A 23,211-nucleotide genomic window follows, 5' to 3' on the forward strand; every position below is an offset into this window, starting at 1 on the left:
GGGAAAATTCCCTGGTTAAATGACATAAAGAATGAACTAGGGCGATTAGGACTACTCACCTTATGGTCCGATCCGCTGTCATCATGCTCCAGGGTCACATGGAGGCAGCTTGTCACACTGTATCATGAAAGCAAACTTGCTGCACACTCACAAAGTACAGGCTTGGGCACCTTAACGGAATCATTTTTAATGGCTAAGAACATCTACAGGTTCGAACCTGTCTTAGATGTTATATTTCCAATCACCCTTAGGAAATTGTATCTTCAATGAAGGTACGGCATTTTGCGGATCCGAGCTTATACCAGTAAATGGTCTGAGTCCTCGCCGAGCCATTGCCCAGGATGTAAACTAGAGCAGGAAACTGAGTTGCGCATACTGTTGTTTTGCAATGTTTATGCGCAGGCTAGGAGGCAATGGATTGTCCCTGTGTGTAAAAACCTGGGGTTCTCCCAATGTCTGCATGCATATAGGGTCTTCAAAACTGATTTATCTGGGCTTATAGTTTTTGCAATAGCCAAATACCTGGGAAAAGTCTGGCACAAGAGAAGACACCTATTAATTGGGGACGTATGACAACTGCTAAATTGCAAATCTATTACAGTAATAATGTTTGTATGTATGAGGCTGGTCCTCGTTTTATAAATTGGTTTTATAATGTTCTTATTCTTCTATTTGTAGCTGTTCTCAATGTAATGCTTCTCTATCTTTTATGGCAATATGTTGCCGAAATAAAGTTGATGATGATGATGATTATGTTTTTATTTTGTTTTGTACTTGTCTTTTGACTTTGTTGTGGATTTATCCAAGATGTTGAATGTTGCGACTTGGAGACAGACCAACCTTGCGACTTGGAGCCAGACCAAGCTTGCGACTTGGAGCCAGACCAATTTTGCTCCTTATGTTCAGCTATGTAGAACTTGGCTTTCTGCTCCGTGATGGCCTTTGTTTGCATCAGGGAGCTTTTGTCACAGTACTTGAAATTGTCTTTGGAGTCAAGACAACAGAGGCAGTGAGGGTCTGTGACCAAAATCTGCTTACAAACAATGTGCCACAGTTTAAACCTTGTTGCTATGTTTCTTCTTATTGAAACAACTTAGACTTACATTGTCCAGCTGGCAAATACATGTTAAGCGCAAGCTTGTGTTTATATGTAATCAGAGCGTGTGGTGGAATGAAAAATCAACGAGGACTTCACTGCTGGACCTACCAAATGAATATGTGTAATCTCGACTTTACCATAAAGATGAGCCGCTGCTGCTGTTGTCCTAAAAAGAACACAATAGTGTCATGTTGATTCAGAAGAAAGAAAGTTGCGGGATGACATGGTAAATCCCCTTTAGTGGAACAACTCAAAATGCACTGAGTTGAAATTGTACACGAAGGAACTTGATTCAAAATGCTGATGAGACTGGTCAAGAAACAGACTCCCTGATTCAGACTACTGAAGCTTATTCGCATAAATTAATTTGTAGAAATAACGCTTAATGATGGGGAACAAAATGTTGAAGATCCTACAAGTAAAGTAATGTAGCTACTGAAGAAAATTAAAAAGCTTATAGAGGGCACCGAAAAAAAAATGGTACAAAGGTACATATTTATTTATTAAAACATTTACCTAAAAAATCAAGTTGTCATGTAAATACCAATTTAATTTATCTCAAATCCAACTGCATATTAATTAATTCATCATTTACAATAATCTATTCAAATGTCATAATTGTAACATGCATCGCCAAAATAAGAATCTACATAAACGACAGTGAGAATTCATTGGGCCACCCAGTAGCGGACTCTTGGCTGATGCTTTACACATCATAACAGGCACACTGATCTAAATTCAATTGTAATAAATGCTGTACGACTCCATTAGTCCAGGTCCAATCACTTCACGTACTGCATGGACCCGCATTGTCATTGTTAACCAATGGAATGATAATATTCACGGATCATAAACATACATGCACAGGCTGAGTGAAACGTCGACACTGTCTCATTCTGTTACTGTTCATTGATGATTGCACATGGTGCAATGCTATATGCACTTGTGTTCCCGTCTATAAATATTTGTAACCAGTGACTATTTGTTGTATGTCCCATATTTATAATTTCCACATTCAGTCACATACTGGAGCACTGTGCTGCCTGCACTTATGTTTAGTGTTGTCACAATATCTGCATACAAATTGAAGAAGGCTGCTATAAATGTAAAAAAGAATCTCAGAAACGCCCCCTTTCTAGTGCACTTTCTGTGCAAGTTTTAATCGTTTAAGGATGTCAATGTTTATTATTACTATGATATAAAAACATGTTTTTTTTGAGTAAAACATTTCTAAAGTAGGTACTGACCACTTGGTTCTTTAAAATATTACATTTACTGTTGGATTCTCCAGACAAGGGCAGAAGTTTTCACTAATTCATAAAAGAGTCCTGCGGTGGACTTTGTTTTTCATATAACGTCACTAGAAAATCGTTGAATTGGTCAGAATATATAATATATAATCACTTGCTGACCACCGCATATTTCACTATTCTATTTGACCTTTATTTGAATAAACTCTTACTCCGTTGTGAAAGCTATAGCATTGACGGCCCCTTCCATTTATCATGTGTTACTTATGTACAGACTTGACTGTATGATTTTTTTAACTATACATCACCTTCCACGAGTGAGCTTTCAGTGCTTGACACATCACTAAGACTCAGAAAGTCAAAGCACAAATATAATATCCTTGGCATTTGAGGGTGGTGCACAATGGGGCTCGTTTGCTGGGTTCCAGTGATAATTAGCACTACTTTTCACAAGGTTTACCCAGTGCCTATGAGATCCCAGGATGAGGAGAACTGGCTGTCTTCGCATCTTCTATCATTTTTAGTATGCCTTTAGGTCATTTAGGTTGTTGACCAAACCCAAGTGCCATAGAAACAACCAGTCACTTACAGCACCTCTGGCGGCTGCACTTTACGTGCCTAGGGATAGTTTTCTTTGATTAACATCTCATTAGCATCCGGCGTGGTCCCGCTGAAGTGGAAACAGGCAATGGTCATGCCCATTCTTAAAAAACCATTGCTGGACGCCAGCAAGCCTGAGAATTATCGTCCAATCTCCCTTCTCCCGTGGCCTGCCAAAGTGGCGGAGATGCATGTCAACGCCGTCCTCTTGGACCATCTTCTCCAAGCAAACATCCTGGACAGAACGCAGAATGGGTTTAGGGCTGGACACAGCACGGAAACTGCTCTACTGTATATGGTGGAGCACCTACGTTCCGTGCTGGATGCGGGTCAAACGGCGGCGCTTGTGCTAATAGATCTGAGCACTGCCTTTGACACCGTATCCCACCCCATCCTTCTGCTCCGTCTGGAGGAAGCCGGTGTTACGGGAGTTGCTCTCCAGTGGTTCCGCTCTTTTCTGGCCAACCGCTCCTTCTGCGTGGCCGTACCGCCCCACCAGTCCAAATTCTATCCTCTGGATCTGGGGGTCCCACAGGGCTCCTGGCTGAGTCCCACGCTTTTTAATCTATACGTGAGGCCGCTGGCTGAGGTGGTCAGGCAATGGGGCATGACCATGGTGTCATATGCCGATGACACCCAGCTAGCGGTCACGATCAGCGGGGATGCGGATGTGGATGCCCCCAGATTCCAGAACGGACTACGGGCGGTCGCCAGCTGGATGACGTCCAACTGTCTCCAGCTGAACGCCAGCAAAACGGAGGTGATGGTTTTCGGCAAAAAAACGGAACTCTGGGGTGACAGGTGGTGGCCGGCAGACCTGGGACCTACGCCAACCCCGGTCGTCGAGCTAAAAAATCTTGGGGTCTGGCTCGATCCAACGCTTTCCTTTGTCTGTCACACCAAACGCACGGCGGCCTGCTGTTTTGGTATTCTACGCGGACTGCGGCCCATACTCAAATTTTTTGACGCCACCACCAGGCAACTGGTGGTTCAAGCAACTGTGATCTCAAGGCTTGACTATGCCAGTTCCTTGTTAGCGGGCCTTAATCAATCGGAGATCACCCGCTTACAGCGTGTTCAGAACGCTGCAGCGAGAGCCGTGGTGGGGCTTCCTAAATTTTGCCCTACTGCTAATACCCTGCGTACGCTGCATTGGCTTCCGATTGCACAAAGGATCCAGTTTAAGGTCCTTTGTTTAGCCTATAAAATCCTCAAGGGATCCCCTGCAATGATCCTTACCAATCTTTTGTCCCGCTATGTTCCGACTCGGGCTTTAAGATCGTCGGACTTAGAACTTGCGGTTGTCCCCTGCTTCCAGCGCTGCAGGGCAGGTGGCCGTTCATTTCAAGTCCGTGCCGCAACGCTGTGGAATTCTCTGCCCCCTGCGATTTGTGCCCTCAGGGATCTGTTTTCGTTCCGTCGTGCTTTAAAAACTTTTTTGTTTCCCTGAACTTTCCCTTCTCTGTTTTTAATCAGTTATGTTGTGTTGCTACCTTGTCGGGCGCCAGGACGCTCCTTCGCTGGAGCATCTGTGTGCCTTATAAATAAACCTAACATAACATAACATAACAAATGTATGTTATCCCCTCCATTCAAATGTACAATCGCTAGCCGTGAAGTCCCAGACATGACACCTTATTTAGCGTCTGACCTTAAGATACACATGTTGGTTCATCTGTGAGGTTATGGTGGAATAATATTAAATTTCTAGGTTGGTTGAAAAAACGTTTATTCCCTTGGTTTTATCTTCCAAAACCTCAATGTTCATCAGCTAATTCAGCACAGAGTACCGATTTCACACGTTGCTGCTTCTGGGCATTTTACCACCATGTCTTATGTTTAATTTTATCTTAGTGTGGGTACTACTTGGGCCATCGCAACCATCAATACCCCTATAGTATGCTGCGGGGCTCATATATTTTCCAGGAGGTGTAATGAATTCCTGGACTGATCTGTCTCAAGGTTTATTTGACTTGAATTCCCTGCTCCCAGGCTAATCTATTATTGCATTATCAGCTGTTTTGAAAGGATGCCCTCCTGTGCCAGCCCCTCAGAAGCTACCAACCACGGGGTTGACTCATTGGGAACTGCCAAGATTTTTCCAATGAATACATTATTGATATTTTCAGAATAAGTCGAGCGTTCAGCTACATTGTTTTGCGCAGAGTCCGCAGGTGATGTCTTATCTTCATATTTTGAGTTTCAGGCTATGGCAAGGACTGAGAAGATACATCTTGCTATTTTCCATAGATTCCAGATTTGCACCATCCTGTTTTTACTATTAAATTTGATAATCCATAATTCCACATATGTCTTCACAAAATGAACTCCTTACATTCATATGTGACTTGGTAGCTCCAATTAAATGTTTTTCCTCTTCTGCTTGTGTTGTAATTGTCTCTATTAGTGCACCCGCAAATATAGGTTCAAGCGGAAGCCAGGAAAAACCTATAAGGATAAGCTAGCTTGCTAGTGCTGGCAAATTCCTATTACATTCTTTTGGTCAAGACTCTCAATGTGGTCCACTCTGTGTTACGTCTTACATGGCATACAATGGAGGCGAAGATATCTGACAAGGGGTTGGAGGTAAAGAAATACGGAGTATCCCCACCCTTCACCGGGTGCCTACCAGTCCCAGCACTATCAGCAATCCTTAAAAAATATATATGTGGAACAGGAACTGCACAGAACAGGCAGAGACCGGCCCTATCAGGTCAGTAAATTTGGTCTACTGGCAAGCCACACCAGGCAAACAGCTTTTACAATGCTGCCTTTACTACACTGGTATGCGTTTGTGCTTGCACCAATTAAATATATATAAACTCTACATGTTTACCAGTCGAATAAATTCAATGCGAGTTCTGATTGATGGTAGCCAGAGCAATACCTCAATGCATCTTTGTTATAGCTGGAAATTAAATGTATATGTTACTGGTCATCACTGGGATGGCTTGGGTACAACACAACATATGTGCATCCAATTTAATATTGTTAATGCAATAAATGTTTCTATTTTGCTAAAACACAAAACATTTATTTATTTATTTATGACTGACTGACTGACTGACTGAAATATTTGTAGAGCGCACGAATGCTGCAGCGTCTTGGCGCTAACAGATACAAATGAGAGGGAGGCAGAGGAGCAGATCGATCTAGACAAAGACCCAGGTTTTTAGGTCTTTTCTGAAGCTCGTTTTAGATTTTTGGGCACGAAGTGCTGGGGGTGGATGATCTCAGTGCGCGCGGGGGAATGTATCGGGGCAGTAGGTTATTGAAGTCGTCGGGTCCCTTGCCGTGAAGAGATCTGTGGACCAGGCAGAGAGCTTTAAATTGAATGCGACGTCTAACCGGGAGCCAATGTAGCTCCCGAATAGCTTTGGACGTGGGGTGGCGTCTGGGGATGTTCAATAAGGCTCTGGCCGCCGCATTTTGGATTGCCTGAAGTTTGGACATCTGTTTTTCTCCTGCTCCCAGATAGAGGGAGTTGCAGTAGTCAATGCGGGACAAATTGTGGCCTAAGAGGCAAAGAGCTATTGGCTGCAAGCAAAGACTGGATATCGACAACAATAATAAAAAGTGTAATATACCTGAGCATCGGAGTTTACACCTCAAGGAAAGGTGATCAGACAACTTGATGATTCTCAGACTTTTGACCTCAAAAGCATAAAAGATAATTGAAGCCACTGGGACTAGAGACGGTGGCCTTTTAGGTACATGCAGATCTGTACAAATGATGCACGTGTCCACTGAGATACCTTACAGCTACCAGGGGTTTGGGTGTCCTAGGCCAGGGTCAGCCTGGTCATTGGACAATTTGACTTTGCGAGAAAGGGGTCTGACAGGTCAGTCTGTGGGACTTTTTTTTGTGCTGTTTGTTTATGATCTTGTGGGCCGGTTTCTACACAAACAATGTGTGCAGCAAGAACGGTGCTTAGCTAAAGCTGGTGGTTGCCAGTGGAGACCACAAGCACTCATTTTTGGGGATCTCCCCTTATTTTTCCTCATCAGATATTGCCATAAAAGCCAGATAGGGAGAGAAACACACAAATAGGAATGAAGGCAGAACAGAAAGACAGAAAAATAGGCACAAAGGGAGAAAGCAGGAACCTGCAGGAGTGAAATAAAGGCACAGGGAGTGTCCGGTAGAGAATTAAGGAGGCATGAGCACCAACACTCACTCTTTTACAAATTAAGCACAGAGTCAAGTACAAATGCATGTAATCTACCATACACTGCAAAAACGTCTATGCAGCATGTCTTTATAGTTTCAAACCTAACACAATTTGCAAATGTGTGCCACTTTTTAAGCTATCTGATTCGTTAATGAGGGACACTTTGATGTTGGTGCCTGGGCCGATCTTCTGGCTCAGTTCCACAGAAGGGCTGCCACCCGGCCGGTGAAATACTGACAAGACCAGTATTTTCATGTCCCGGCTGTTGAAAAAATTTAGTAAAAATCACCTAAGCGTCCTAAATGTAAATGTAAATGTAAATGTAAATGTAGTATACTTGTAAAGCGCACAGCTGCGCCAGCACCGGGCGTCCCGGCGTTGTATAACGCTGTGGAACCCTTCCTGGCTCTCCCTGTGAGATGCCCCTCCTGGGCACCCTCAAGGTGAAGCCAGGCATCCCAGTGTTGTTGGGGCCGTTGTGGAGATTAAGCAAGCTATTGCCCAGAGTAGCAGCGTGGGACCCATGATTAGAGTAGGCGCCGAGGCGAGAATTATCGAGTCCGCGGACATTGAGCCCAAGACCCTGCCGCGTCGGGAATTGAACCCTGGTCCCGGGCCTGATCTCTGCTTCAGAGTCTGCCGCTTCTAACCAGTGAGCCACACTTCTCCTAAAGCCGGTATTCCTTCCCTTTATCAGTACATGCATAAAACAGTAAACTGAAAAAGAAAGCACTTTAAAATATGTCATAGAGCTGCTTTAAATGTCCCTGGATGATAATGAAAGTAAACAAAAATAGAAAATCTAAGTTAAAAATTAAAACAGATGATTGTGCATAAAGTCCTTTTTTTATATTGTCCGGGCCTTTGAAGAATCTTAAAATGCAAACACAAGCAAGTGATATGAGCCCTACATAAGTGTGATGCTGAAAAGCAAATTCTGTCAGGAACTTAAAGTTACACCGGAGCGTTATAATATCACTATGGACGCATTGACTATGGGTTTTTGACTACACAACAGCACATGCATACCACTTTGATCACACTGCTGTCAGGGACATCTTAAGGATTTTGGGGGCCTTAGGCCAAATGTACTTTGGGGGTCCATGTTCGGAATAGCTTTTAACTTATGATCACATTTTTGCTTTTTCATCCCTCCTTGGCCAGGTGCACTGGTCCAAATTATAAAAGTGTTTAAATATAATATTCAGGGATAGTGATGTGTGTTTTCAATATTGTAACACAGCAGCAGCTCACTAATATTACTGCAAATAATCTATTTGACACACTCCCATTTCTTATTTGTGAGGTTCTATTGTCATCTAAAAAAAACTTTTGTATGGATGTTGCATGAAACAGACACATTTCTCAGCCATTGATGAGGGCAAGAAGGCCGTCCTGATCCTTTTGGATCTATCGGCGGCGTTTGATACGGTGTCCCATGCTATTCTTTTGGACCGTCTGGCAAGTGCGGGCATAGCAGGAACCGTATTAGGGTGGCTTAAGAACTTTTTAACGCATAGGCGTCAAGTAATTACGTTGGGGCATTTCTGCTCAGAGGAAAAGACACTGATGACATGGGTACCACAGGGCTCAAGTTTGAGCCCTATGCTTTTCACTCTTTACATGGTCCCCCTGATCAAGTAAATCTCTTCCTTTGACACCAGCACTACTGCTTATGCTGATGACACGCAGCTGGTCCTAGTCCTGGATAAGGATGTGACGAATGCAGAACAAAACCTCAAAAACTGGGGGGCGTGGCTAGCAGCCGACGATGGCGGCAGCAAACTAGAGAGGCTCCCGTAGCAAGGCGGCTTCCCGCATCAATCCGCATGCCTATCCGTTCAAAAACGAACCCAGAAGGGGTGCCCCGTGTCCGGTGACCGAACGACATTCGGTGGAAAAGTTTGGGAGCATCGATGCCCCGGAAACGGGAAGAAACGACGACCTCAGTGTGCGGCCTGGTGGCGTAAGTGCAGCCGCGGTGGCTGGGTTGGGACCTGCCCGGGCGGAAGTGCAGCCTTGTTGGCGCTGTAAACCGGAAGTGCCCGCAGCGAGCACAGACCCACGACAACGGCGTTGGAAGCCTGCAGATCCTTCCAGATCGAATAAGGATTTGCATTATCGCTCCAACGGCAAGACATTACAGTGGACGACGGCGGCACTATGTGCAACTGAAGTCGGGAAAGTAAGTGCGTAGTCACCGCCATTTTACATCCCGTCCCCCATTGTACGCACGAACTTTCTCGCCGAAGGGACCGGACGCCCTCATTGGAGCCAAATTCTGAATAACTAGTGCGTCTGTTGTACAGAGTGTGGGCCTGATTGTGGGAAGTTCAAAAACTAAGAAGACTGGGTACCGCTGAAGCTCGGGCGGCCTAAAAGACCATCCGCGGCGAACAATCCACCGACAGCACGCCGCGGCTGGCTGAACGCACCAGCGTGTCACTATGGCAGGGAAAGGACTGCGAAATACCACCACCCAAGCTAAGCTTGATAAATTCGCTTATGATAGACAATCACTCTCCCAGCCGGAGCAGCGCAAATCTATGGGCAAAGGCACGGAAGGAGACGGTGCCAGGAAAGCTACCCTGGAGGACGTCTTACACGCCTTGGCCCAGGTACAGGCAACGGTGGGAGCGACCGCAACAGAAGTGACCCTGATACGGGCGGACCTCCAGAAGATGAGTGAAAGAGTGAAGCAGGTGGAGGTAGTAGCTAAATCATTGGTGGAGGATGTCTCGGATCTACAGGTCACAATGGAGAAATTGCAGGCCGACAATAAGCTGCTCAAAGAAAAGTTGGACGATCATGAAGGTCGTTCCCGGCGGAACAACGTCCGCATTTTGGGGGTCCCGGAATCTGAAACCACAGGAGCCATGGACTTATATGTGGAAGACTTGATAAAGAACCAACTAGCCCCCAAGGGCCTTTCAAACTTCTTCACCGTGGAACGGGCCCATAGGGTACCTGGGGGAACGCCTAAGCCAGGGGCCTCACCGCGTCCGATCCTAGCGAGACTTTTTAACTTCAGAGATCGTGACACCATCCTCCAGGCGGCCAGAGTGGCACCAGCCATTCAAATTCAAAACTCGCGAATATCCTTTTTCCCGGACTATACAGCGGAGGTAACAAGACGGAGGAAGACCTTTTTGGAAGTGAAAAAGACACTGCGCGAACAGGAACTGCCATACTCTATGTTGTTCCCAGCCAGGCTACGGGTGGTCGCCGATAAGAAAGTTTGGTTTTTTGACTCCCCTGAGGCAGGGAGAGACTGGCTTGAAGGATGGCGCACAGTGGAACGCAAATCTGATAGACTGCGCAATAGACACCGGAACGATAGCCGGCCTGGCTCACAGACTTCAGTTGGAAGAAGCACGAGTGCATCACCGACGCTGGAACTGTCTGGGGCTGCCGGGGGCAAATAATGTCATCAGACCGTGAATTATTTAGACACTGCCCCCTGACTCCCTGACACACAATTTGCTCATGCAGGTCGTTATTGGACGCCGGCCTGGGTACTCCGAGGGCAGCAAGGGAGCCGCCTGCTTGGAGAGACACTCTCCCCCAACGTGCAAGTACTCTGTTTGTGGGATGGGTCAAGCGCTCTGCTCAGTTGGGGTGGCGGGCAGTTGAAGGTCCGTTAAGCAGGGAGGCAGGGAGGGAAGGGGTGGGGGGGTTGTTATTTTTTCGTTGGAAATCCACTAAGTCGGTCAGAAACTGGTGCTTACAATGGGTGTGGTGTAACTAGAAAGGTAGACCTACAGGTACGATTGATCCTTTCTGGACGGTTTGTATGTGGCTGCGCGATTGAAAATGGCGGATGAACAACTAGTTGACACGGGGAACGCTGAGTCACGATCGAATGGCTCCTCCCTTAGAATACTTTCATGGAATGTGAGGGGACTAGGGGATAAGGTGAAACGCGGCCTGGTACTAAACGATCTAAGAAGGCACAAACCCCAATTGGCGCTCTTACAGGAGACACACTTGACAGGAGGGGCCACTAAGGCCTTGGATAGGAAAGGGTACAAGATGATGGTGCATGCAGAGTTTTCATCAGGCTCCCGGGGAACGGGTATTTTGATTAAAAAATCTTCACACTTCATTCCAATAAGCACAAAAACTGATAGTCAGGGCTGCTTCGCAGCATTGCAGGGGCAATGGGATGGTCGCCCTCTAACAGTGGTTTCAGTATATATTCCGCCATCCCTTCACTCGATAATGCTTCCAGCCCTTGGTGATTTCTTGTTATCTCTCCCCGAGAGTGATGTTATTTTGGGTGGGGATTTTAATGCAGCAGTAGATTTACAGCTTGATAGGTTTCCAGCGACAGCTTCATCGGGGGGACCCTCTCGGTTTCAGCGATTCCTAGCAGCAATGGGGTTAGTAGATATTTGGCGTCACGTCCATCCTCAGGACAAACAGTACACGTTCCATTCCACAGTCCATAACAGTCTTTCCCGGATAGATTACTTTCTGGCTTTAGGAGAAGGAATACAGCGCGTAGATAATGCAGACATACACCCCCGAGGCATTTCAGACCATTCCCCGATAACTCTAACCATTTCCTCTCAGACAAAATCGCGTATCCGCATATACCCCATTCAAGCACCATATCTCAAAGTCCCGAAAATCAGGAAAGCTCTCCAGAAGGCTACAACGCACTATTTTGATGAAAATGTGGCAACTGTGACCTCCTCCGAGGTGCTATGGGAGGCCTACAAGACAGTACTAAGGGGGCAGGCTATAAGCTCTATCGCGGCCCATAAAAAGGAACAGGTGGCTGAACAGTCTACACTTGAGCTAAAACTACGTGAAGTAACAACTTTACACGAGGCTACCCCTACAGATGACACAGCGCATACCCTTGCACTCCATCAGCGATTATACACAGAACATGCTCGTCTCACGGTGCAGGGGCACATTACTGATACACAGAAGTAGTGTGGCTCACTGGTTAGAGGCGGCAGACCCGAGAGCAGAGGACGGCCCGGAACCAGGGTTCGATTCCCGGCGCGGCAGGTTTCTGGACCAGGGTCAGCAGACTCGATAATTCTCTCGCCTCGGTGCCCACTCTGATCAGCGATCACACTCGGCAACTCTGGGCATTAGCTTGCCTCATCTTCACTAACGGCCCCACCAGACCGCCGGGGATGCCTGGTCTCACCCTGGAGATACCCATTAAGGGACCATCTCTCAGGGAAGCCAGGAAGGGTTTCGCAGCGGTCGAAGCGCCTTGGGACCCTACGGGTAAGTAGTGCGCTATATAAATGCCTATACATTTACATACATTTACAGAATCGGATATATGACGTAGGCGATAAGGCGGGAAAGATGTTGGCCTGGCTCGATAAAAGGGGGGGTAGCTCCAGAGGGATTCAACAGGTGAAAGATAGAAATGGCGTGACGCACACCAACCCTGAGCAGATAGTAGAAGCACTGGCGGCACATTTCGAACAGGTGTATACTCCTGAGAGGGAGGTGACCGCGGTCATGGCCCAGGATGCATTGAGTAGAATGGACATCCCAGTATTAGTAGTAGCCGACCTGGATGCAGCCATAACCAGTGATGAACTACAGCTGGCCATACGAGCGCTCAAACCTGGAAAAGCTCTCGGTCCAAACGGCATTCCAGTGGAATGGTACCAGTCCCAGTCCGAAGACCTAAGTCCGTACTTGCTCGATATGTATGAAGAATGCTGAGAGAAAGGTGCGCTTCCACTAGACCAGAGGACGGCCACTATAGTAGCAATACCCAAGCCCGGTAAGCCACAGGAAGAGTGTTCCTCATACCGCCCCATCTCCTTATTAAACGCAGAAAGCAAAATCCTGGCTAAACTCCTGGCTAACCGGTTGATGGCTCATCTGCCTGATCTTATCCATCCAGATCAGTCAGGATTTATGCCTCATAGGAACACGGCACTAAATCTTCGTAGGGTTCATGGGGTGCTGGCGAGGGCGGACCAGATTCATGACAGCGCAGTTATACTGGCCCTGGATGCGAAAATGGCTTTCGACCTGGTGGAATGGAACTACCTTTTTGAGGTGTTGTCCTGTATGGGCTTCGGCCCGAACTTTATATCGTGGATTAGGCCGTTATATGCGGAACCGATGGCACACGTGGTGGCGAATGGCCACATTTCACGTACATTTTCGCTGGGAAGAGGAACCCGACAAGGCTGCCCCCTATCTCCTTTGCTTTTCGCGCTAGCCCTAGAACCACTGGCTAACCTAATAAGACAAACACCTTTGCTTAAAGGGATACAATGGAAGGAGGGGTGGGAAGACCGGCTATCCCTCTATGCAGATGACATGCTGGTGTACTTAACAGATCCCGAACAAGGCGTGCCGGCTCTTTTGAACCTGTGTAACGAGCATGGCAGAATTTCGGGATACACAATTAATTGGAACAAATCGGAGTTATATGTACTGAGAGGCCAGGTCCCGACGCTCGGGCCGGACTGTCCCCTGAGATTAGCTGGTTCCTCTTTTAAGTATTTAGGGATCCATGTCACGCGGGATCCACCGGAATACATTAAATTAAATCTGGCACCACCATTGGAACGTCTTAAGCAAGACGTCAAATTCTGGGCAGGGTTACCATTGACCATGCTGGGAAAAGCAGCATTGTATAAAATGATGTTGTTGCCCCGCTTTCTGTATATCCTAGATAACACGCCCTTTTCGGTGGCGCCGGGATACTTTAAAAAGGTAGCCGCAGTTGGTTCTGGGCTGCTGTGGGGCAATCGTCCGGCACGCATAGCACAGGCCAAACTACACAGAGGCTGGTACGATGGAGGCATTGCATTGCCGAACCTGCACCTATATTACTGGGCGGCGCAGCTCAAGCCCATTAATCAATGGATACATGCCTCACAATCTGATCCAGCATTTCAAACAGACTGGGCACCAACAACATGCTCGCCCCACTCTATGACCGACGTAAAATAAGACACTTAACAGGACCTACTAAACTCACTGTGGAACTATGGCATGTGGCGACGGCCGCGTTGGGCTGGAAGGGGAAAATTACCAAACTCGCCCCGCTATGGGACACACGTGCCTTGGGAAACCTGAGATACAGCAAAGGCTTCTCTCACTGGGATTCCATTGGAATATCCACAGTGGGCGACATGTGGGAGCGGGACGAAGTCATCTCATTCACCCGCCTGAGGGAGTTGTATGACCTGGGGCCACACGAGTCATATCGTTACGTACAAATACGCCATGCTTTGCTTGCAGCCATCCCCTCCGGGTCGACTCTACCAGAGTCATCCCCGTTGGAGGATCGCCTCCTAACTGACTTTATGATAGAAAGAGCGACATCACTGATTTATCGCAAACTCCTGAACAACTTGCCTGACCCACTGGTTCCCCTGAAGGAGAGATGGGAAAGGGAAGTAGACGCCCTAGATGAACACGAATGGAACGAGGCATTGGCATCACCAAAAGAGGTACGCATCTCAGCAAGGCTGAGACTCGTCCAACTCAAGGTCCTACACAGAGTATACTATACAAGAACACTCCTACATCGCATCCACAGAATACAGCACCCTTTCTGTCTACGTGGCTGTGGGGAGGAGGGTTCCTTTTTTCACACGCTTTGGGACTGCCCACGAATACAAAACTACTGGCGGCAAATCTTGCGCACTGTATCACAGACCTTAGAGACCTCGCTCCTCCCAGAACCAAGGCGATGTCTCTTAAACGTGTGGGAACTAACAGACTTATTCAGACATAGCCAACTCTGGGTGACACTAGGCATGATTGTGGCAAAGAGGGATATTGCTCAGCGTTGGGGGGCGGCAGAACTACCAACGAAGTCGCAGTGGTGCATGAATATGGACAAGATAATGATAACTGAGAGGGCGGTATATTTAAACCGTGCATGCCCAGGCAAATGGAATAAGGTATGGTCCCCATGGAATGTGTACCGAGGTGACATATGTGACCCTCTGCCAGAAGATGACCAGTTAGAATCGGATGATGAGGGGGGGTAGATTGAGGGGAGGGGGGAGGGATAGGAAATACCACACGGATGAACATAGGGGTGGGGGTGCTGTCCTCCCTCACTTTGGATAAGGTCTCCAGACAATAAATAGCAACATATACTGCCATATGAATCTTTCGTACACCTAAACTGCACTATTACTTTTCTTTGACCGCATTGTGATTTCCTGATTGTTCTTTTTGTTATTTTCATAAAAATCAAAAAACAAAACCTTACTTAATTTGCAATGCGATATTGGCTAAATACCTTTCACTCGATTTCATGAAATGCCCTTTTACAGTAGCAATGTGACTACAGTGCAGATGCATGGCTATCACTGCTCCTTATTAGCGGCCGGCCCCTCGGGGTTGTAGGTGAACTGCTGTGTAACTATGTGAAGGTAAAATAAAGGTTTAAAAAAAAAAAAAACTCAAAAACTGTCTAGCAGCGACATTTACCTAGATGCAAAATAACCATCTGAAGTGCAACTCCGCTAAAACGGAAATTCTGCCGTTTGGACTTAATAACGCTCTTGCCCCTCAGAAATGGTGGCCAGAGGATGCTGAAGCAACGCCGAGCACAATTAGTGCAGCACGAAATTTAAGGATCAAATTTGATGATTCCCTACCTTTCAAACAGCAAGTAGAGGCGGTAGCAGGATCCTGTTTGAATATCATAAAGGGGCTAAGGAAATTTTTTGATTTGCTTCCCCTGGCAGCCAGGCGCACAGTGGCAGTTGCATTAATTACATCTAGACTAGATTATTGTAATAGCCTGTATGCAGGATCAAACAAATCGGCCCTTCACAGGCTTCAGATGGTCCAGCACGCGGCCGCTCGCCTGGTACTTAGGTGGCCCAGAAAGTCTTCGGCCTCTGCTGCACTGGATGCCCTTCACTGGCTCCCTACCCATAAACGCATTCTGTTTAAGGTACTGACTATCACCTATAGGGCTTTTCACTTGCAGGGCCCGATATATCTCCACAAAAGTTTTACGAGATATTATCCTCCACGAAATCTTAGGTCCGCCTCAGCCAACCTACTCATTGTCCCCAAATTCAGACTTTCCATGATGGGAGGAAAATCCCTGGCAGTGATTGGCGCAAGGGCGTGGAATAAACTACCCGACCAGTTGCGCCAGTTCACAACTGAACATGGTTTCAGGAAAGCCCTTAGAACCTGGATTTACAGCCTGTCGGAACCAGCATGTAAAGCACTAGTGTGAATTCTAATTCCCTAGGTGGACAGTACAGCTGCGGATCATCAACTCAGCTGGGGTGAGTCTAAGCGCCAAGATGCTCCTTGGAGTGATAGTGCGCTATACAAATGACGCCTCACATCACATCACATCACATTTCTCTTCAGACTGTAATAGACTCTCACACATCATTCACATTAAAAACACATTAAAGGAAGTCGGTATTTGAAACAATCTGTTTAAGAATTGTTCAAGGTCATCAGGGCAAGACTCTCTACAGAACAGAGCTGACTCTATCAGGGCCCCCCTGAAAGGCTGGGGCCCTGGGCCAGAGCCCACTTTACCCATGCCTTAAAACGTCTCTGACTGCTGTTTCGATAAAGGAAGACATTTAAGGCTAGAAGATACGTAAAAAAACAGATACATTCCCAAGATCCCATGCCATTGAGTTGACTTGTCACACATTTCTACTAGAAACAAGACTATTCTCTCCTATCGGCGCCTTACAGATATCTCACTTGAGGTAAACGGTTCGCCTCTAGATGGCGGTGTTGCAACACCACTGATGACATCCGAAATTACTATGAATCTCTATTACCCAGTTTCCATGACTTCTGCTCGCAGAATAGGCCGAGCTGTTTCAGCAATAAACGCAATGCCCATATCTCCTCCAGATTTCCCCATTGGATGTAATTTCGGGTTCACTGTGTCAATGGGGTACGGATGCAGACAAAGAAAGAATTACAGAATCCATTTAGGCTTTCATCATTGTAGCGACCCGTCCCCAGACGACTTCCATGTGGGAAAACACATTGTCTGTTCGGATGTCTTGCAAATAACACTGTCTGCTGGCCCAATTTGGAAGGGATTACAGGGGCTGTCTGATCACACAATGCAGTGGGTACAAGGGATTATGGGAAAGCAGGCGTAATCACATATTTAATTATTGTGTCTACTTGTTCAGTCTAACGAAAAAAAAGGCAGAAAGATTATCTATTGTAAAGACTGGAAGACAGAGCTGGTTAAAAAAATCTTCAGAATTACAGCATCGCTTTTCCCACAGATGAAGAAAGGAACGACTTAAATGTTTAACACAGCTTGCAAGCATTCGCCTTTGTTGTTTTTACACTTGTTTCATGTGTTTCCCTCAGTGTTTTATATAGAAATATGGGAGTGGTGGTGCTCACTCTGTAGAGTACCTCCTTTCTCCTGAGAAGTGCTGGTACTCTGCCATTAAATGTAGTTGAGCAGTGCTGAGAAGTGCATGTACTCTTCCATTAAATATACATAAGCAGTGCTGAGAAGGGCAGGCACTCTTCCATTAAATATACATAAGCAGTGCTGAGAAGTGCAGGCACTCTTCCATTAAATATACATAAGCAGTGCTGAGAAGTACAGGCACTCTTCCATTAAATATACATAAGCAGTGCTGAGAAGTGCAGGCACTCCTCCATTAAAAGTACATAAGCAGTGCTGAGAAGTGCAGGCACTCCTCCATTAAAAGTACATAAGCAGTGCTGAGAAGTGCAGGCACTCCTCCATTAAATATCCATTAACAGTGCTGAGAAGTACAGGCACTCTTCCATTAAATATACATAAGCAGTGCTGAGAAGTGCAGGCACTCCTCCATTAAAAGTACATAAGCAGTGCTGAGAAGTGCAGACACTCTTCCATTAAAAGTACATAAGCAGTGCTGAGAAGTGCAGGCACTCCTCCATTAAAAGTACATAAGCAGTGCTGAGAAGTGCAGGCACTCCTCCATTAAATATCCATTAACAGTGCTGAGAAGTGCAGGCACTCTTCCATTAAATATACATAAGCAGTGCTGAGAAGTACAGGCACTCCTCCATTAAAAGTACATAAGCAGTGCTGAGAAGTGCAGACACTCTTCCATTAAAAGTACATAAGCAGTGCTGAGAAGTGCAGGCACTCCTCCATTAAAAGTACATAAGCAGTGCTGAGAAGTGCAGACACTCTTCCATTAAAAGTACATAAGCAGTGCTGAGAAGTGCAGGCACTCCTCCATTAAAAGTACATAAGCAGTGCTGAGAAGTGCAGGCACTCCTCCATTAAATATCCATTAACAGTGCTGAGAAGTGCAGGCACTCTTCCATTAAATATACATAAGCAGTGCATCCATTAGCAGGGCTGAGAAGTGAGAAGGAATTTAAGCCCGAAACCCGCCGAGGCGGGAATCGAACCCTGGTCCCTGGCCGCGTTCTGCATCAAGGTCTGCCGCTCTAAGCATTGAGCCACACTGTAACTGAGGCCAAGAAAACTAGGCAGCAGATCTGGAATTAATGTATAGCTAACAATAACACTATTTACATAAAGCATGGCAGGAACACCATATGGCAGTCCTGCAGCTCAACAAGAGGAGTTTGTCTAGCAAAGGACACTACAGACGTCTAGCCCAAGTACAATAAGTTTGTATGCACCTGCGGCACTCCGCTTTCAGGTAAAACATCTCCAGCATCTCTCACACTTGTCAGAGTGCACAGATAAACCATTTTGTGGTTCACCTTCAGCAATTTGATGTTCACTTCTTTTGTGACACTTCAGCCGGCCACTCTAGCCAGTACCTGGCTCTGATGGTGGGTCTTTCCCGGCATGCCAAAAGATCCATCAGCTTCCTGATACCTCTAAATATGACACATTATAGAATTTGTTTTAATATCTACATCCTGCGATTTTATACAGGTTAAACGTTGCAAGAGTGCATCTCTTGTCAGCCAATAGATTCAGAGGTTTTGCGATATCACTTCAGTTGGGGGTCACAGGGTACTTAGGTCCATCCATTGTATTCTTTCTGGCTCTTCTTTCAACAAAAGATCTTAAAATAAATACCACTCTTCCATAGCCCTTTTTACACGAGTCTTCGCAAATCTCTGAGTGCTCATCTATGTCCTCCTTTTCAAGGACCTGTCTTTTCCATCGCTACAATGTTCAGTGTAACTCTGAATTTTGATGAAGGCATAAATTAATACTATGTCTATTTTACCTATGGGTTATTCTGTGTATATATCACTGTTAACTATATTCTTATTAACTCCTTCAGTGCTCATGACGAGCCCAGCTCGTCATGAGTCACAGTGGAGCTGTGCTCATGACGAGCTGGGCTCGTCATAACGGTTCCGCGCTGCCCGCGTGTGATTGATTCCCCGCCTGTGTGGGCGAATTAATCAGTGGGCGGGGTAGTGACGAGCCCAGCTCGTCATGAGCTCAGCTCCACTGTGACTCATGACGAGCTGAGCGCGTCACGAGCACCGCAGCACCACGCTCACCCCCGCATCCCCCGCAGCGAAGTGGTTAAGTGAGTTCCATTATGCTTTATATGTTTTTCTAACCTGTTTTGAACACACACACACACACACACACAAGACCCATACCACCCACCCACATGTTTCAGTGATTATTTCCACACAGACAATTACGTTTTCACACTAAATATATGTTAATTTTTGGAAAAATAATTCCCTTATTTTTAAACTATTGTATATTCTAGTAATTAAAAAAAGATATAAGGAACATTGTGGCTTTTGAAATATATAGTGCTTTTAATAAAAAGTGTAAAAACTATTGTAATATATCTGTTTTTTTACATATATATTTTTAACATCTATATATTTATCTGTTAATTATGTGTATAAATAAAATGTATATCAATTTTTTTTTATAAGTGTTAGTAATTTTTTTTATTAATTTCTAATTTGAATAAATATATTGGTATTTTAAAATATATCACATCATTTTTTGTCTATAACTTGGGTATCAATATTTTGGTTACTTTTAATGTTATTTTAAAAAGTATTTTTGTAATCTATATTTTGGGCTTCAATTTTTTTATACTTTAGATATTTTAATGGAATTATATTTTGCTAGTCGTTTTAATTCTAAGTATAGGGTTGTTGATATTATGGATTTCGATACTGTGGTATTGATATTCGTATACCACAATATCCTAGGTCTCGATTTTTAGTAACACAATCAGGCATGAGGAGTGCATCCATCTAATCCTTCCCAGTGCTAGAGCAGAGTAAAATGTGTAAACATGAGTAATTCTTTCAAGGCGTATTTGTTGGGAAGATAGTGTCTTTATCGCAAGGAAACAATACAGGGAAACATATAAAGTTAATTAATGAACATCTAGGAAGGACAGCTTAATAATATGCTTGTTTAGGGAGTGTCTTATAACACGCACCACTTTGCTAGGAATCAATACTCGAATCAACAGTTTCAATATATGAACCTAAATTTTGAGCTAGATTTTGTAAATGTGTATGTTATGCACAAATGTCTCTATCACAATTCAATATACAACTAATTTATGACTTCGTAGCATAACTGTTGATAGTACCTTACTCTGTAATGATTAGGTTTACTGAAATTGCAAGGTGTTTGTGCTGTAATAAGTGGAAAACATTATGTGAATGTAAAGCGCTCTGATTCCCTATTAGGGTCAAGTTTGCGCTATATAAAAATCAAATAAATAAATAAAGAGCAGAAACTTGACATTGAAACGCGTAACACAATGGACTCATGCTGCACCTGCACAGGTCTCCCGTCGTCCTGCCCTATCATGCTTCTCCACTCCAGCAGAGCGCGCTGCAGATGTTCAAGACCGGTCTCCCAAACTCTGACCTGGCCACCCACGTCCACTGTCACCACGCTGCCGCCCCCCAACGGGGCGAGGAGGACATCCGTGTCTGAAATCTTCGACAGCCAGGCAGTGTAGGGTGAGACAAACTTTGGTCTGTGGAAGCAAGGAAGACAGTGCATCAAGAACCAGATTCATGGAATTTTGAGAGTCAGTGTCACTATGAGGTCTGTACCTCAAAATATGAGCTGAGCTACACTAACACAAGATTAATATACAGATATTTATACAAATGATCATAAATAAGTCAAACCCCAATATCACATGTCTAGTATCCACCATTTTAATGTTTGATAACTTTCTGAACCCATGCAGCCTTTACTAAAACATTATCTTACAAATGGTAGCACCAAAGTCATGCCCTCCAAATGAACTGGTTCAAAGAATACATGTGTTTACTAATGTAACACTAGCCTACAAATACAACTAGTAAAGACAAAGTGTATCAAAATGCAGCCTACCCGACCTAGGTATTCCTCCTAGTAGGGAACACCTAAGGACGAAAGACATCACACTAGCATCCTCCTTGTTATCCCAAACGCCCATTCATGGAGCACAAGTAACAGGCGGGTGCTGTTTTTGCACAGAACTAAATGCAGTGCAGGCAGAACTGGATTAATTGGGCAAGTGGTCCACTTTTGAAAACAAAATTGTATCCAATAGTTAACGAAACAGCTTATTTAAATAGGACTAGAATGTCCTTCTGTGATACAACTAGATGCACACTGGCATTTTCTGTTTCTTTCAGTACATCACACTGAACAGAATACTTCTACAGTACTAGATAATGAACTGGACACTAGGGTCGAGTACCGCATGTAGGGACCCGGGGTTCCCTGAGACAAGTTCTATGAATCATAAGTTAATGAAAAAAGGTTTCAAAGCCTATGCATTCAAGGACACGGAAAGAAAAACAAATGGCAAAAAAGTATTCTGGGTAATACTCCAAAAAACTCATTGTTGGTAATGCAGTGTTGCAGAGAAAGAACTTAGGGCCCGATGTAGGTAAAAGGGATTTTCCGATTTCAAAATACCGAGGCGGGCCGAATCGGTATTCTGAAATCGGAAAACGAGATGTAGGTAAAAAACAGCGAATTAATACCGATTCGATCGGCATCGGTATTGTGATTCGCTACGTACCGAATCGGCACGGACCGATTCGGAAAGCACCGAATCGGCTACCACCGATTCGGAAATAGCCGCATCGGTAAAATCCGATTCGGCAATTACCGAATCGGAGGTTTGAAAACACACCCATGGGCAAAAAGCCCATAGGAATGCATTGAACAAACCGAATCGGTAAAATCCGAATCGGTAAAAGCCGATTCGGTAAAATCCGAATCGGTAAAAGCCGAGACAGCCAATGAGGTGGATCCCCCCTCCCCCACCCAAGCAGGGAGTGGCAACCCTGGCAGGTGCAGCTAATTAAGAACTTTCTGGAGAGCCAGCCTGAGCTGAACACTCACAGTGAGCAGCAGTGGGAGCAGGAGGCAGAGAACTGTTGAAAGCAAGATGGCAAACACCAGTGAGAGCCAGAAGGCTGGCCAGAAGAGAAAGCCAAAGTTCAGCAGCATGGAGCTGCAGGTGTTGGTGGAGGAGGTGGTGAGGGTGCACAGGCAGCTATTCGGGATGCTGTCCCTCACTGTGCTGGACAGCACTAAGAGGAGGCTCTGGAGTGAGATAGCACAAAAGGTCAATGCTGTAGGTGTCACCCCCAGGTCCCTTGATGACCTTAAAAAACGCTTCTACGATATACGCAGCCTGACCAAACGAAAGATGGCTGAGATCCAGAGGCAAGCTGGAGCGACAGGTGGAGGCAGGAACACGGCGCCACCCCTCACCGAGCTGGAGGAACTGGTGTCCAGCACCATCGAGAGGGAGAGCGTGACCGGAATCGGGACCCTGGACAGCTCAGCCAGAGCCACAGCTACAGGTAAGAAGCATGCGCATCATGACACACCCTACCAGACACCTCCCCATTAGACACAATGCACAGCCAAACCCCAGCCCAGTACTGTAACCAACATACAAGAGTAAAGCATCATGGTATATGTAGTCAGCAGAAGTTAGCAAAATATGGCAGTGCAGAATCACAAGATAGGAAACAGTGGAACACATTCAAAGGAGATGCAAGGACATGTGCAATGCTTTAATTGTACTGACTGTAATACATCGGCACTCAATTTACAAATGCTTCTTTGTACCTAGGGGCACCATCAGGCGGAGAACCACAGGCAACAGAAGCA

At 45.5% G+C, this 23,211-nt stretch overlaps 1 protein-coding gene across 1 annotated transcript in view; it reads right to left on the bottom strand.

Moving 5' to 3' along the window:
• Positions 1–23,211, bottom strand: part of LOC147659640 (von Willebrand factor A domain-containing protein 8-like) — a gene marked incomplete at its 5' end in the record, with an annotated part of 1,204,277 nt that overhangs the window by 415,970 nt on the left and 765,096 nt on the right. The window contains one exon of the mRNA XM_086951584.1: positions 20,857–21,061. Coding sequence (XP_086807710.1) covers positions 20,857–21,061 — 205 coding nt within the window. The remainder of the gene's footprint in view (positions 1–20,856; positions 21,062–23,211) is intronic.

This window comes from Lissotriton vulgaris, unplaced genomic scaffold, assembly GCF_964263255.1.
Source record: "Lissotriton vulgaris unplaced genomic scaffold, aLisVul1.2 SCAFFOLD_293, whole genome shotgun sequence".
Classification (NCBI taxonomy): domain Eukaryota; kingdom Metazoa; phylum Chordata; class Amphibia; order Caudata; family Salamandridae; genus Lissotriton; species Lissotriton vulgaris.